Here is a 16,478-nt window from a genome sequence, read left to right as displayed (position 1 = left end):
GATATTCATTAACACCAAATCTCTGTTGGGGGAGGGGCAGGTCTCCATGGAGATCTACGAGGAATTTGATTCATTGCCAAGTAGGTCTAACAGAGGGTTTCGCTTGGTGTATTGGTGCATGCATGAACACAAGACTCTGAGACACCACACTTGGTTTTATTCACCTTTAATGACTCGATCCAACTTGTGTGTTAATCCCAAACAATGTAATTTGTGGGTTTATCAGTTTATTCCATCAACGAAAAGACGATTCAAAAATCTAAATAAAAGTTGTTAGAAAATGTAAGCCACACTTCAAGTCATGTCTTCAAAATGGCCGGTAAAATAAATGAAAAACTACTGTTCCCTTTTGAAAGTCCTACAAGAAACGGTAGTAGATTTTGATAATGCAAGGCCATGTTGTTTATACCTGTGGCGTTCCTCAGGGCTCTGCTTTGGGTCATCTGCATTTCTTTCCATCAGAGTCACGTTTCATGGAGCAGAGCCTCCCGATGTCACAGTGTTATAAAAGAAATGACAATACAATCAAATGCTTCATGCAAGGAACCGGGAAAAGCTCATATTGTTTTCCAAAACCGACGATACATAAAACATTTTGACATTCATTCAATACATTCAGGACGTGAGTTTAGTTTGCATATAAATAATTCAAGAAAGGGAATTAAAACAATACTAATGAATTTAATTTTGCAATTTGACCGACATGTTTTACAGGATTGCGGTTCATTGACCAGACGGAGTTGGGTTAATAATTTATAATGAACTTTGTTTTCATGAGAAGATGTCCTTTGTCTTTGAACGCTTATTTGGAATCATGTACTGATACACTTTGTTGTGTAAATGCACATTTTACTGCCGTTTCAACTCAGTTTGATCTATAATTCTGAAGAGTTTAGGGGCTTGAACCTCAAACCTTCTGAGTAAAGTTTTCAGGGAAAACGCCTTTGATTGAAATATCCTTGTTCTGCAGCCAGTGAGACTCCTGCACACCCAGGAGCCAGCCGTCGTCCTGCAGAGAGAAAACAAAACATGGAATTTTAGTATGTTTTGACCCCAAAAACCTTCTAGTCAAGATGAAGGATTACCTAAGAAGTATGCATGCCTACATTTAGCAAAATCTAAGCTCTTTCTTTTTGCTTACTTTGCAAAACAAACATGCTCGGTAGTTGCAAAAGTAGCAATAAATAAAGATGTTTGTTATTGACCTGCTCGTCCGGGTTGTCGAAGGCCAAAACCAGCACAGAGTCTCCCACCTTCAGCTCCAGCTCATCGGCGTCAGTGGCAGCGTATTCATGTACCGCTTTGACCTGCAACACAAACACAGCCACCGTAAGAACAATGGTTTGGATTGAAAGTGAAGACCCAGAACCTCATTACAAAGTGGATTTATTTATATTCCAAGCTAAATTCAACCTTGTAGATGAATCCTGGGGGGAGGTCTCCATCCGAACCATTGGTCACCACACTCTGTAAATAAGCAGACGGGTGCAGGTGTGTTATTAAAGGGGCTAAAGCATGGACACGTGTCCCAGTAGAGCCACAGGTCGGGTCCATGTTACCCATATGTCAAGAATCTGAAGCTTTAATCAGAACAAAGAGGTGAAAGTAGAAAAAAGGGAACCGTAAAGAAAGGGTTTTTATTCTTCACTAATGTTCCTAGAATCCAGGCTTTAACCTGTGGTGCTTTAAAGCCCCCTGACCCTACCTCTCCTTCATCTCCCCAGACCCCCTGCACTGCTTGGGCACCAAAGTCATCCCAGTTGGGCTCGGTGTACGTCTGAGGGGCGTGGACTCCATTGTCTCCCAAGCCCCCCTGCATCGCTTGAGTGCCATCATCGTCCCAGTTCGGATCGGTGTGCGTCTGAGGGGCCTGGACTGCATCGTCGCCCCAGCCCCCCTGCACCGCTTGAGCGCCATCATCGTCCCAGTCTGGTTCGGTGTGCATCTGAGGAGACTGGACCGCATCGTTGTCCCAGCTCTCCTGAGCCGGTTCTGCTTGTGGGAAGCTCTGGGCGGTGCTTCCATCGGCGTCCCAGCCACCGTGGGCCTCTTCTGGGTATCTGTGGTCATCGTGCTGAGACTCTGCAGCGGGCTACAAAAGGTCAGGGGAGTCGTGGAGGAGGATGGGAGGCGGAGGGTGTGGAGCGTTGGGTTTAAAGGGTGTAATAACGAGGTGCAGGGGTATTGGAGGACAGGAAGGAGGTTTTGGTGGAAAAGGTTGAAGTGTTATTTGCTTCGTGACGATAGAAAATAAACAGAATGTTGAGTCACTAGAAACTGAGTTTAAGTCTTAATTAGTTTCTAGTGACTCGTATTACTCCGGTCTGCTTACCCATACGTCTGATGACGGCGCCTTCGGGGCGGTAGCACGAGACAAAAATAACCAGTGAGTACATCGATGTTTACTTACCACCGCTTAAAACATTAATGTAGCACACATGAATAGTTTTAAAGAGACACTCAAGGGGGTTTTGCAGCTTCAGGTTCAAGCATCTTAAATGATTATGAAGAGAGTCTTCATTTTATCATCATCATAAATAAATGAGAATCATGCAAGAAAAACATTTGCATGCAAAGTGACCACGCACCTGACACCACACTTAGTATAATAACATTCAGCACCAGATGACACTGTGTGTACATGCAGTTTAAAGTGGGATCCGCACCATGTGTGAGAGGTGAAAGACTCTAGGGTTTTTGATTAATTGAATCCAGAAGTTTTCTTGAACTGCGTGTAAACTCAGAGTTAGGTTCAGCTGACCTTCACCCACCTTGGGTGCTGTTAATGTGTCGGGCTGTAACACCTCCACATCCCAATCCAGCAGGTTCACCCCTGAGCAGGGCTCACACTGCTCCACACACACATACAGGTTAGGGGGGGGGGGGGTTACAAGTCTGCTGTAGGAACAAATAAACTCAAGGAGCCCGGTAAATTCTGCAGGATTGCAGATTGCTCCGTCTGACCTGCTCTGACGGTGTGGTCGTTTGCGGCGCTTCGTCCTCCGTCGATTCGACTCGCTGCTGCTGTCTGAAGTCCGGGGACGGCGTCATGCGGGGGGGAGGCCGAGAGGGGGGAGGACCTGGCCTCTGCACCACCAGCAGGGGTAAAACGAAGCCACACACACACACATACACACACATGCAAAACGCATGCAAACGAGCCAGGGAGACAGATTAGTACACACACAGTGTTGAGGATGTCCTCTCGATGGTTCCGTATTATTTTCATATATATTAATCAAAATGACTTCTTCTAAAGGTATTTTGGAACTTTACCTTTGCTGGTGGTGGTGGTGGTGGTGGTGAGCTGGCCGATTCACTGTGGTTAGCGTCCTCGCTGAAAGACAGGAAGAAAGAGCGTGAAAATATATAATATATGTGCTAATTATCCATCCCGTTGTTGCTCAAAAACATGCCATATTTTTCTGGGGAGGAAATTAAATGAGCAGTATTAGCTGCAGGGTATAAAGGATGTTAATTAGTAAGACAGAAAAGATGAACCACTGATAGTGAGGAAGGGTTAAAGAGCAGCAGAGTAAAAGAAAATCTGACTGAAATCCAAGCATGCTGTTCTCAGTTTATCCACAAGAGGGAGACAACGCTCTTTAAACGAACAGATACCATACACACTGTGAGGAACACATGTCCTACTGCAACCAAAAGCATCTCCCAGGGTCAAAGAGCAAGGCCTACTGTTAGTGTGATGCATACTGCAGCTGCATGATGTGCTAAAGGTAAACGTAAAAAGTATGCACAGCCCTCATCAGGATGCAAAACGTTCACAGATCTAAAAATCCTAGAAATTCCCTGATATAATCCCAGGTTGCATTGCTGCAGCAGGGGGTTAGGGGTCAGTGTTGTTGTTGAGCACTGCATGCTCGGCCGTGTGCAGCAGCGTTTACCTCTTGGCACTGTCCTCTGTCTTTGCTGCTTCGCTGCCACCTTTTCTGCAGTGAGGCGAGGAGCGTTACTCTCAATCATCCTAAACACGGCGACAAATCTGACAGATCTGACAGGAACTCCACTTACTTTAGCTCCCGCTGCTCCTCCAGTTTGGTCATGATGTCGTTCAGGTTCTGGTTGAGCTGCAGAGGCCGACAGAGGAAGGCAACATTTAGTAAAGCATAAACAAAATAATGATTATTCATTTAGTTAGTTTGACTCACCTTGCTCATCTCCTTGTGAAACTTCTCCTGATAACCTGCCAGGCCCTGGAATGTGTTCACATAGACGCCCACACGACTGAACACACACACACACGAAATATAAGCAAAAAGCAGTTTTCATATATATAAGAACTATAGCTTTTTTTAAGTTTGCAGAGAAATAAAACTCACTTGTCGAACAGCGCTGGAAGCTCGTCTTGCAACTCCACGTTCAGCTCCTCAAAAATCTTCTGAGCTTTGCCCAGCTCCTCCTCCGCCTACACACACACACACACACACACACACACACACACAGTGAATAATAATAATGACTCTGTGTGACGGTAACACAGAGCATTTTCTCACAAGCACACACACATGCAGACGAACCATGACGGGTCTGAATAGGGATGGAAATTAAGGCTGTTTCTAGGCTCTCTAGAGTCTTGGATTGGGATCATTGGTCCTTAGACCTAGTCGAGATGCTATGACGCCGCGGCTGTGAGAATAACACACTTGTGCACGTTGAGGGGATGCAAAGACTGCACAAATGTATGATTTATTATTGTGTATATAACATAGATTCCACTGTAACCAGGTGCAGCACTGACAGGGTGAGCAGATTAATGCATCAATAATTATAGATATTTAAACGGCAATGCATTGAATGGCTTTTGAGATGCTAATGGGGAATATAAATGTACTTAAGTGCCCTAAAACGGCACAATCAGAAAGCTAATTCCTATATTTTATAACCGCTGAGCACGTGTGAGGAGTGGGAGTAGGAGGGGGGAGTCAGGTTTAGTGTCACCTGGTTGTAGGAGAGGTTAGTCTGAGCCACCTGGTGGGCTGAAATCAAACCCTGAGCCCAGCTGGGAGCCGCCTTCTCCAACAGGGCTGCTGGCTAACACACACACACACACACACACACACACACACACACACACACACACACACACACACACACACACACACACACACACACACACACACACACACACACACACACACACACACACCATGCATGAAAAAGAAAGAACAAGCAAGACCGGCACAAATGTGTTAATGAGCATTCAGTTTAAATGGACACACTGAGGGTTAATTCACCAGTTAAAGGAATAATCCACACTCTTTGGTCCAGTTTAACGCATGCTTTTTACCTGAAGAATAACTCTTCAAACCATGTCATGCGCTTTAAATACAGAAGGGATTGAAATAGTGTGTTTTCAGATAAAATGCAGCTGTTGAACTGGACAAATAAGATCTAAATTCACAGATATTTTTGCTGTTACTTCAATCATCTTTATTAATGGAGTGAAATATTCCTTTTTTACTTTGAGCAGCAGAACAAACACACACACTCCAACAGAGACCGTAATTCAGCAGAACACACATTCACACACACACCTTGGCGATCTTGGCCTCGTCCTTCTTCTTCCCTTTCTGTAAGGAGCTGAAGTGATGCCGGGCGCTGTCAAAGTCCACCATCTTCCTGTCGCGCTTCGCTATACGAGCCTGCAGGAGAACGCCTGGTTTTATGGTGAAGGGGAAAAGAAATGTGCAAAAAAGATGTGCAAACACACCTTAATGTCAGGAAACTGAGTCAGGTACGAGTCCAGGGAGTTCAGGGATTTGTCCGTGATGTTCTGGTGGTAGTCCAACCACAAGGTGTCTGTGTCCTGAAACACAGCACAATAGTTTTACACAAGTTTTACCCTCAACTTCCTCTACGTTTTACCCTCTACTTCCTCTATGTTTTACCCTCTACTTCCTCTATGTTTTACCCTCTACTTCCTCTATGTTTTACTCTCTACTTCCTCTATGTTTTACCCTCTACTTCCTCTATGTTTTACCCTCTACTTCCTCTATGTTTTACTCTCTACTTCCTCTATGTTTTACCCTCTACTTCCTCTATGTTTTACCCTGTACTTCCTCTGTTTTACCCTCTACTTTCTCTATGTTTTACCCTCTACTTCCTCTATGTTTTACCCTCTACTTCCTCTATGTTTTACCCTCTACTTCCTCTATATTTTACCCTCTACTTCCTCTATGTTTTACTCTCTACTTCCTCTATGTTTTACCCTCTACTTCCTCTATGTTTTACTCTCTACTTCCTCTGTTTTACCCTCTACTTCCTCTATGTTTTACCCTGTACTTCCTCTGTTTTACCCTCTACTTCCTCTGTTTTACCCTCTACTTCCTCTATGTTTTACCCTCTACTTCCTCTATGTTTTACCCTCTACTTCCTCTATGTTTTACTCTCTACTTCCTCTATGTTTTACCCTCTACTTCCTCTATGTTTTACCCTCTACTTCCTCTATGTTTTACCCTCTACTTCCTCTATGTTTTACCCTGTACTTCCTCTGTTTTACCCTCTACTTTCTCTATGTTTTACCCTCTACTTCCTCTATGTTTTACCCTCTACTTCCTCTGTTTTACCCTCTACTTCCTCTATGTTTTACCCTCTACTTCCTCTATGTTTTACCCTGTTCTTCCTCTGTTTTACCCTCTACTTCCTCTATGTTTTACCCTCTACTTCCTCTATGTTTTACCCTCTACTTTCTCTCTGTTTTACCCTCTACTTCCTCTATGTTTTACCCTCTACTTCCTCTATGTTTTACCCTCTACTTCCTCTATGTTTTACCCTGTTCTTCCTCTGTTTTACCCTGTTCTTCCTCTATGTTTTACCCTCTACTTCCTCTATATTTTTACTGCAGAGCTAATCCAGAGTTTCCCACAGGAAGCCAAACTGCAGACGGGAAACTCTGGAAACCTTCTGCGTTTTACCTCCAAGTTATTGTCCATCTCCTTCTCTATCATCTCCTTCAGGGTGCAAGGACACACGCATGCAGTCAGGAAATAGAGAAGGTGTTAGCAGGACGAGAAGGAAAGGGCAGACACCCCGAAGCAAACCAAGCACTTTGATTTATACGGAATTAAATACCAAAAAATCTGGAAATATTAAAAACAAAAACCAAAGAATAAATAATAGAATTAACAAAATTATGAAAATAGAAAAGGAATAAAAAAAGGAAATATAAAAAAACAGACGTATTTATTTCTGCATTTATACTTAAATATAATGTTATTTATTTCTAATTGCTTTTAAAATAGACATAAAATACTTCATAAATATGCAAAGTAAATACACAATTCCTGAATATATTATTTTATCATTTGTAATCCGTCTTTATATATTTCCACTTTTATCTGGATGTGTGCTCACCTCTGTCAGCGCGTCCATCTCCTCTTTGCCAAACCAGTCTGGTTCGTACATCTCAGCCAGACAGTCCTGCAGCCGCCGGGACGCATCGTGCATCGCTGAAACACACACACACACACACACACACACACACACACACACACACACACACACACACACACACACACACACACACACACACACACACACACACACACACACACACACACACACCATAAAGTATATATATATATCTAGCTATATAATGTCACATGATTACACAGATATGCTCTTCCTCTCGCTCACTTTTCACCGCTAACACGTACGCCTTCAGGTCTTTCTGCAGTTTGGTGCCTTCTGTCTGCAGGAGGGGTGGGAATGGAATATTTAAAAGTCATTGAAACTGAACTGTGGCCTCAAATATAATTTCTAGCTGTAAGAAAAGTATAAATGGCCTCACAGCATATTTTAATATAATAAATGTGCGTTATGAAATGTCTGCTGACCATCTGCTTGTTGAAGTTGGACACCATCTCCTCGAAGGCAGCGTCTCGGGTCTCATCTGCTTTGCCAAGCTTCTGCATCACCTGCAGGAAAACAAAAATACAAGTCTGTCCGAGTATCACCGTCTCGTTTCATTCATGGGGCTTCATGCAGACCTATAACAGGATCCAGCTATTCCCAGACCCCCCCAGAGCCATGTCTCCTCTACATCTAGTGTGTGTGTGTGTGTGTGTGTGTGTGTGTGTGTGTGTGTGTGTGTGTGTGTGTGTGTGTGTGTGTGTGTGTGTGTGTGTGTGTGTGTGTGTGTGTGTGTGTGTGTGTGTGTGTGTGTGTGTGTGTGTGTGTGTGTGTGATATGTAATGATGTACAGTAGTATAGTAATCTGTGTTTCTGAGAGAGGAGGTGAAGCGTGGTTTATAGAAACAGGAGAAATAAACATGTTGGTTTTGTTGTTAGAGCCACAAGGTCACCGGCTAATCTGAGCTCCACCCGCAGCACCACCTGCTCCATAATCCTGTGACAGATACACAAACCAGCAGCACCGCGAGGACGGGGACTTCCCCGCTTGGGCGACACACACCTGCTCTCACACACACACACACACACACACACACACACCTCACTCTGCATACAGTAAAAATTACATAACCACACACTTCATTCATTTAGCTCAGGGTAAACTCAGGTGTAATGAGGCATACTGTTGTGTGTGTGTGTGTGTGTGTGTGTGTGTGTGTGTGTGTGTGTGTGTGTGTGTGTGTGTGTGTGTGTGTGTGTGTGTGTGTGTGTGTGTTCCCAGCCACCCACCAACCATCGGTGTTCAGTTTCAAACTCCCAAAAATACACACCCAGGCAGTTTGTGGGTATTAAGAGTGTTGAGGAGGAGGCTATTGATAGATACACACACACAGGAGTGATGCATGCTGGGAGTTGGGTGGGGTGGGGGGGGGGGGTGGACAGGTGTACAGGCCATGCATAGTGACTTGGAGGTTTGATAAGTACAGATTCAGATTACTAGTGGACATTAAAATCTGATGTCCCGGGGTCTTTCCTCTTTGCCCCTCATCTGGACTCCAGGGGGGGAATTTTTCCCAGCATGCTCTGCAGCACAGCTGAGCGGGTGACATTACATCACTATGACAACTACGGTCAGCTGGGTCAAAATGGTCAGATAAAACTTGTGTGATTCAGCTACACACTTCACCTGTTTGATGCAAGACTGTCTTTATTTTCACAGGGGAAAAAAAGACATGAAATGAAGAAAATTCAGAATTGTATGAAGTTTTTAAGTGTATGAGAATAAGGAAGTGAGGACTGAAACGCCTCCATTGACCTCTTCTGTTTACTTCGGGAACATAGTGACAACACTATGTTACACTCATGCTCCTATTGGCTAGCGCTCCAACACATTGTACATGATTGGCTAAGGGGCGGGACATCTCTAAGCTGGTTAACCAATCACAACACAGCCGGCCAGCTAACCAATCAGAGCAGACTGGGCTCTGGTTTCAGACAGAGGGTGAAAAGAGGTACTGCAGCACAGGCAGTATGAGAAAAAATAAAGAGACATGTCCCAGTAGAGCCATACTAATACGCTCCGCTCCTCCTCCTCCTCCTCCTCTTCTTCTTCACCTTCTCCTCTTCCTCTTCCTCTTCCTCTTCCTCCTCCTCCTCAGAGGGAAGACGATACTCTGACCTTCCCCTCTACTCCTCGGTATCGCCTGAAACTCCGTCACATGTCGGAGGTACAATCAAACTGTTTCTGCTTTCTGGAAGAGGGTTTCCTCGAGATAAATTCTCCAATATTTTAGTTTGGGACACAATATTGGAATGCATTTTCCAAAGAAAGTACAATTCTGAAGCTACTTATCTTGATTATTTACATGTTATGCTACCTCATACTTCTATTCCACCGAATGTGGAACACTGTGCAGGATTCCTGGTGGTAAAGCCTTCAAAAGCTGCAAAACTAAAAAGATTAACACATTATTAATCATTTTTTGAATCCAAATATCGTCTGAAAATGTTGAATTCTGCATCAGCTTTGGGTACTTTATGTATGTTTGGATGCTAAGAGTATTTCTACACTGTGGTATTACTACTTCTACTCAAGGAACAGATCTGAATGTCTTCTGTATTTAATATTTTAGAGACACGAGTACACATTTCTGCAGCAGTGAACCACCTTTTGTTTTAATTTTAGAGTCAAAAATAATGCAATCGTGCATTCAGAGAATAATCATTCCTCTTTATTCTGTAATAAACCCACTAGATGTCCATTCATAAAAACAGCACATAACCCAAAAGGCTGCTTTAATGATCTCCAACTACTTCTCTGTCCCTGATTGGTTGCAATCCTATATTTTCTTGCTCAAAATAACCACTTTTGGTTTGTTTACAAGTCAAATAGTGTTGCTGTTTCCTGCAGATCAAAGTCAAGAGAGGAAATCAGGCTTTACTGCAGAGAAGCCATGCACCATTATCCAAAGAGTGATACTTATGGGGTTTCTATTAATAGAGGGAGCTGTGTTTAGATGGATATGATACTGGGAGTGTTGGATATTATTTAAGAAGAGGAAGTGAAAGTCTTTATGTGAGATCAGGTGTTTTGCTGCTTCCTGTTGAAACTGGGAACTGCACAATACTTATATTTACACCTATTGATTTTACAAATGCACTTTTACTTTTGGACGTACGTTTTTATGCTTATACTTTTACTTCAGTTTCAATGCATGACTTTTACTTGTAAGAGAAACGCTTTAAACTGGAGTATCACTACTTTGAAGTAAAATATCCGATTGTATAGAAGTCTATGAGAGAATTTGCTTTATTGCCTCTCAAATCTATCTTATCTTGCATTAAAAGTATTAAAAGTACTCAGGAATCTTAGGAAAGCTGTCCCAGAGTCAGATAGGATAGAAGTCTATGAGAAAATGAGCTTACTTCACACTAACAGTTGATTACAACCACCATTGAGCATTTGTGATCTCCTCCTACATTATGAACCATCCAGAACTCTCAGGTCTTCTGGAACGGGACAACTTTCTGTCCCCAGACTTAGAACTAAACAAGGAGAAGCAGCGTTCAGTTATTATGCTCCAAATATCTGGAACAAACTCCCAGAACCCTGCAGGCCCGCTGCAACGCTTACTACTTTTAAATCCAGGCTGAAAACATTTCTTTTTGCCGCTGCTTTTAATGAACTGTTCTGATCTAACATGCGCTGTGACTGTTATTCTGCACAGTGACTGTTATTCTGCACTGTGACTGTTATTCTGCACTGTGACTGTTATTCTGCACTGTGACTTTTATTCTGCACTGTGACTGTTACTCTGCACTGTGACTGTTATTCTGCACTGTGACTGTTATTCTGCACTGTGACTGTTATTCTGCACTGTGACTGTTATTCTGCACTGTGACTGTCATTCTGCACTGTGACTGTTATTCTGCACTGTGACTGTTATTCTGCACTGTGACTGTTATTCTGCACTGTGACTGTTATTCTGCACTGTGACTGTTATTCTGCACTGTGACTGTTATTCTGCACTGTGACTGTTATTCTGCACTGTGACTGTTATTCTGCACTGTGACTGTTATTCTGCACTGTGACTGTTATTCTGCACTGTGACTGTTATTCTGCACTGTGACTGTTATTCTGCACTGTGACTGTTATTCTGCACTGTGACTGTTATTCTGCACAGTGACTGTTATTCTGCACAGTGACTGTTATTCTGCACTGTGACTGTTATTCTGCACTGTGACTGTCATTCTGCACTGTGACTGTTATTCTGCACTGTGACTGTTATTCTGCACAGTGACTGTTATTCTGCACAGTGACTGTTATTCTGCACTGTGACTGTTATTCTGCACTGTGACTGTCATTCTGCACTGTGACTGTTATTCTGCACTGTGACTGTTATTCTGCACTGTGACTGTTATTCTGCACTGTGACTGTTATTCTGCACAGTGACTGTTATTCTGCACAGTGACTGTTATTCTGCACTGTGACTGTTATTCTGCACTGTGACTGTCATTCTGCACTGTGACTGTTATTCTGCACTGTGACTGTTATTCTGCACTGTGACTGTTATTCTGCACTGTGACTGTTATTCTGCACAGTGACTGTTATTCTGCACAGTGACTGTTATTCTGCACTGTGACTGTTATTCTGCACTGTGACTGTTATTCTGCACTGTGACTGTCATTCTGCACTGTGACTGTTATTCTGCACAGTGACTGTTATTCTGCACTGTGACTGTTATTCTGCACTGTGACTGTTATTCTGCACTGTGACTGTTATTCTGCACTGTGACTGTTATTCTGCACTGTGACTGTTATTCTGCACTGTGACTTTTATTCTGCACTGTGACTGTTATTCTGCACTGTGACTGTTATTCTGCACTGTGACTTTTATTCTGCACAGTGACTTTTACTCTGCACTGTGACTGTTATTCTGCACTGTGACTGTTATTCTGCACTGTGACTTTTATTCTGCACAGTGACTGTTATTCTGCACAGTGACTGTTATTCTGCACTGTGACTGTTATTCTGCACTGTGACTTTTATTCTGCACAGTGACTTTTACTCTGCACTGTGACTGTTATTCTGCACTGTGACTGTTATTCTGCACTGTGACTTTTATTCTGCACAGTGACTGTTATTCTGCACAGTGACTGTTATTCTGCACTGTGACTGTTATTCTGCACTGTGACTGTTATTCTGCACTGTGACTGTTATTCTGCACTGTGACTTTTACTCTGCACAGTGACTGTTATTCTGCACTGTGACTGTTATTCTGCACTGTGACTGTTATTCTGCACTGTGACTTTTACTCTGCACTGTGACTGTTATTCTGCACAGTGACTTTTACTCTGCACTGTGACTGTTATTCTGCACTGTGACTGTTATTCTGCACTGTGACTGTTATTCTGCACTGTGACTTTTACTCTGCACAGTGACTGTTATTCTGCACTGTGACTGTTATTCTGCACTGTGACTGTTATTCTGCACTGTGACTTTTACTCTGCACTGTGACTGTTATTCTGCACAGTGACTTTTACTCTGCACTGTGACTGTTATTCTGCACTGTGACTGTTATTCTGCACAGTGACTGTTATTCTGCACAGTGACTTTTACTCTGCACAGTGACTGTTATTCTGCACTATGACTGTTATTCTGCACTGTGACTGTTATTCTGCACTGTGACTTTTATTCTGCACTGTGACTTTTATTCTGCACAGTGACTTTTATTCTGCACAGTGACTGTTATTCTGCACAGTGACTGTTACTCTGCACTGTGACTGTTATTCTGCACTGTGACTGTTATTCTGCACTATGACTGTTATTCTGCACAGTGACTGTTATTCTGCACTGTGACTGTTATTCTGCACAGTGACTGTTATTCTGCACAGTGACTTTTACTCTGCACTGTGACTGTTATTCTGCACTGTGACTGTTATTCTGCACTATGACTGTTATTCTGCACTATGACTGTTATTCTGCACAGTGACTGTTATTCTGCACTGTGACTGTTATTCTGCACTGTGACTGTTATTCTGCACAGTGACTGTTATTCTGCACTGTGACTGTTATTCTGCACTGTGACTGTTATTCTGCACTGTGACTGTTATTCTGCACTGTGACTGTTATTCTGCACTGTGACTGTTATTCTGCACAGTGACTGTTATTCTGCACTGTGACTGTTATTCTGCACTGTGACTGTTATTCTGCACTGTGACTGTTATTCTGCACTGTGACTGTTATTCTGCACTGTGACTGTTATTCTGCACTATGACTGTTATTCTGCACAGTGACTGTTATTCTGCACTGTGACTGTTATTCTGCACAGTGACTGTTATTCTGCACAGTGACTGTTATTCTGCACTGTGACTGTTATTCTGCACTGTGACTGTTATTCTGCACAGTGACTGTTATTCTGCACTGTGACTGTTATTCTGCACTGTGACTTTTATTCTGCACTGTGACTGTTATTCTGCACTGTGACTGTTATTCTGCACAGTGACTGTTATTCTGCACAGTGACTGTTATTCTGCACTGTGACTGTTATTCTGCACTGTGACTGTTATTCTGCACTGTGACTGTTATTCTGCACTGTGACTGTTATTCTGCACTGTGACTGTTATTCTGCACAGTGACTGTTATTCTGCACAGTGACTTTTATTCTGCACAGTGACTTTTATTCATGTATTTTATACCTGTTGTGTTTATTTCATTATCTTTACTCTTAAATGACTGTCTTTAAATGCCTTTCTAGAATGTGTTTATACCGGACAATTTTTTTTTAACGCTCTTAATGTCTTTCATGTTTGTAAAGCACTTTGAATTGCCTTGTGTTGAAAGGTCCTATATAAATAAACTTGCCTTGCCTTACTTCTCACTTGATTTACTACCTTGTTGAACATTTTCCTGATGAGTTTATGATCTCAATCCCTAGTCTTGTTTAACACAGGATGATGTTGATTGAATAAATGATGGAGTAAAAACTAAATATATGACATATATGTCGTCCCACAGTGTTCGCAGTGCAAGGCGCTTTAGAAAGAGGCGGACTGTCGGAAGTGTGCATTTAAACTTCAGGAGGGTTTGAGTTATGTGCAGCTGCTGCGAGGAATGAGCAGAGACTCATCGGAGGAGAGTTAGAGTTACAGACATGCAACAACAGCCAGCCGTGAGTCTCTCTGAACACAGACCGAGGAAAATAAAGGTTAAAACACAAAGAAAGAGGGATGAATATGTGTGTGACGGCTGTGTGGAGCTGCGGTGATTAGAGAGTAAAAGCTCCACAGGCTTAAGCAACAGTGATTAGGACAGACAATAATAACTCAGACAGAAAGCTGGACTCAGGTTTCATTCTGTCACTTCTATATATTAAAGTTTATATCCTACTTTTCTACTCTGGAGTTCAGGACAAAACCTGCTGAGTTCCAACTCTAGGACACGGGATATTTCAGAGTCAGAATGCATAATTAAACTGTGTGTTTTCATGGAATCGGTATTGGTTTTTCCTTCTTCAAATGATGATTCTTTGGACTTTTATTTTGAAAGGACCATTTCTACTACTCTAAACACTGTACTCTGAGTTGAAACGTCAACTTATTTTGCTCCCTGAATGGTCGTAGTAGGTGACCATAACTGATTTGACTATCATAACACATCAATCCTCTAAGTTTATGACATTACAATCTCCTACTTCTTGTTGAGTGGCTCAGCAGAATCCCCTTTACTTACCCTTTATTACCTCAAAAAAATGTATGTTATTTAGTCATTTATATACAAAATATTCACAAGGTAGCCCCTTTAATTTAAAAGGACAATACCATATTTTCCAATGGAGGTAAAATGGTGTGTCTATGGGTCGATATGTGTGGATTAAAGGGCTTTTAGAGGTAGAAACCCCTTAAATATACCACATAGTGTTATATTGTAGAAAAAAGCCCACTTTAAGATATAAATGCGTCTTTAAGGGTTTAAATGCACACTAAACATACAGGGTGCTTGTGTTACAGGGTTGACCCCAGAAGTGGATTAAAGTTGTAGGGGTTTTACATCTTGTGATAAAATGCATGGGGAACATTCGAGATGGCACTCACTAAAACCCCTTAAACTTTAAAGTAACCCAGAAAAACACCTGAATATATCGCAGTGTTAGTGGAGCAGATCCAGACGTGGTTAAATGTCACATGAGGCTTTCAGGTAAAGGTTACTGTAGAAAAGGCATGAACTGTTTAAATGAGTTGTATTGGCAGGTAAAAAGTTGCGGATTATGTTTCACAGGCGGACATGGTGTCCTACCTTCTCCTGCGCTCTGGTGAGCCTCTTCTGGACGTTGATGGCCAGTTTCCCGGCCGTGACCCCTTTCCCCATTTCGGCCATGTCGCGCGGCGTGGAGGGCTCCCCGGCGGTGTCACAACCAGCGAAGAAGAACAGGGACAGAGGGGGGGAAAGTCGTTGAAGGAGACCCTACTCTGGAAACCGACGGTGCGTAAAACCCCTCCGGAGGGAGATTTGGCTCAGTGCGCGTAACTCTAATCCAAGGGACAGCGTCTTAAAGGTGCAATGCGTAATTTAATCCAGTTTATGTGTGACAAAACAACAGAAAACAAGTGGCTGGAGTCTGGTGGTCAGAGCAGAGGTGCAGATTCAGAAATCGACCTGTTCTCGACTCTCTGTTAATTGATGCAGACTCGATATGGAGAGATATTAAGTTTCCTCCTCATCCTCTTAAAGGCGCAGCAGGTTGGTATTATTAGCAGGCATCTGTTGCAAGCATGCAACTGGTGTGTTGCTGCTTTTACACAAGGCCTTATTTATGCACACAGAGTCAGATGTGAGGGCTAAATCAGTCCCAATCCCCCCCACCCCCAATAGAGACGCATTCATCAGCTGCACACATTCATTCTGTGACAGACAGAAGGCTTCACCTGCTTTGCAATTAGAGAACCGGTAGATGACAGTCACGGTGCGTTCAAGTGTCATCAGGCAGCCTGTAATTAATAATTAAGAACTTAATTAAGTTCTGATACACAATTTAGCATACAACTGTTGTTGTAGATACATGACGAAGGTACTCAGATGTGAACATATTTTTTACATATTTAATTGTTTCC

At 42.6% G+C, this 16,478-nt stretch overlaps 1 protein-coding gene across 8 annotated transcripts; it reads right to left on the bottom strand.

Moving 5' to 3' along the window:
* Positions 1 to 150: 150 nt before the first annotated feature.
* Positions 151 to 16,071, bottom strand: bin1b (bridging integrator 1b). 8 transcript variants are annotated; one of them, XM_063877822.1, is made up of 19 exons: positions 15,664 to 16,070; positions 7,854 to 7,934; positions 7,654 to 7,708; positions 7,372 to 7,466; positions 6,933 to 6,968; positions 5,729 to 5,824; positions 5,553 to 5,660; positions 4,957 to 5,049; positions 4,338 to 4,423; positions 4,167 to 4,242; positions 4,030 to 4,085; positions 3,903 to 3,947; positions 3,277 to 3,337; positions 2,965 to 3,087; positions 2,333 to 2,353; positions 1,706 to 2,092; positions 1,414 to 1,467; positions 1,206 to 1,307; positions 151 to 1,009 (listed from the first exon to the last, which is right to left on the bottom strand). In XM_063877822.1, the coding sequence occupies exons 1-19, from the start codon at positions 15,742 to 15,744 to the stop codon at positions 908 to 910; spliced, it is 1,758 nt and encodes a 585-aa protein (XP_063733892.1). In that variant the 5' UTR covers positions 15,745 to 16,070; the 3' UTR covers positions 151 to 907. The 8 variants fall into 8 exon arrangements, with proteins under 8 accessions (XP_063733892.1, XP_063733891.1, XP_063733893.1 ...); XM_063877821.1 differs by having other exon boundaries at positions 2,965 to 3,097; positions 3,278 to 3,337; XM_063877823.1 differs by lacking the exon at positions 4,957 to 5,049 and adding an exon at positions 2,772 to 2,849 and having other exon boundaries at positions 15,664 to 16,069.
* Positions 16,072 to 16,478: the final 407 nt, after the last annotated feature.

The sequence above is a fragment of the Eleginops maclovinus genome, chromosome 24 (assembly GCF_036324505.1).
Source record: "Eleginops maclovinus isolate JMC-PN-2008 ecotype Puerto Natales chromosome 24, JC_Emac_rtc_rv5, whole genome shotgun sequence".
In the NCBI taxonomy this organism is placed as follows: Eukaryota; Metazoa; Chordata; class Actinopteri; order Perciformes; family Eleginopidae; genus Eleginops; species Eleginops maclovinus.
The sequence above is the reverse complement of the archived record's forward strand: the minus strand, read 5'-3'. Positions and strand labels throughout refer to the sequence as shown.

Coding starts and splice junctions, on each gene's coding strand:
- bin1b (XM_063877821.1), bottom strand. CDS start 15,744: ATGGCCGAAATGGGGAAAGGGGTCACGGCCGGGAAACTGGCCATCAAC. Junction 4,243..4,337: donor CTTCCAGCGCTGTTCGACAA/GTGAGTTTTATT, acceptor GTGTGTGTTCAG/TCGTGTGGGCGTCTATGTGA. Junction 2,093..2,332: donor CGCCGTCATCAGACGTATGG/GTAAGCAGACCG, acceptor GACCTTTTGTAG/CCCGCTGCAGAGTCTCAGCA.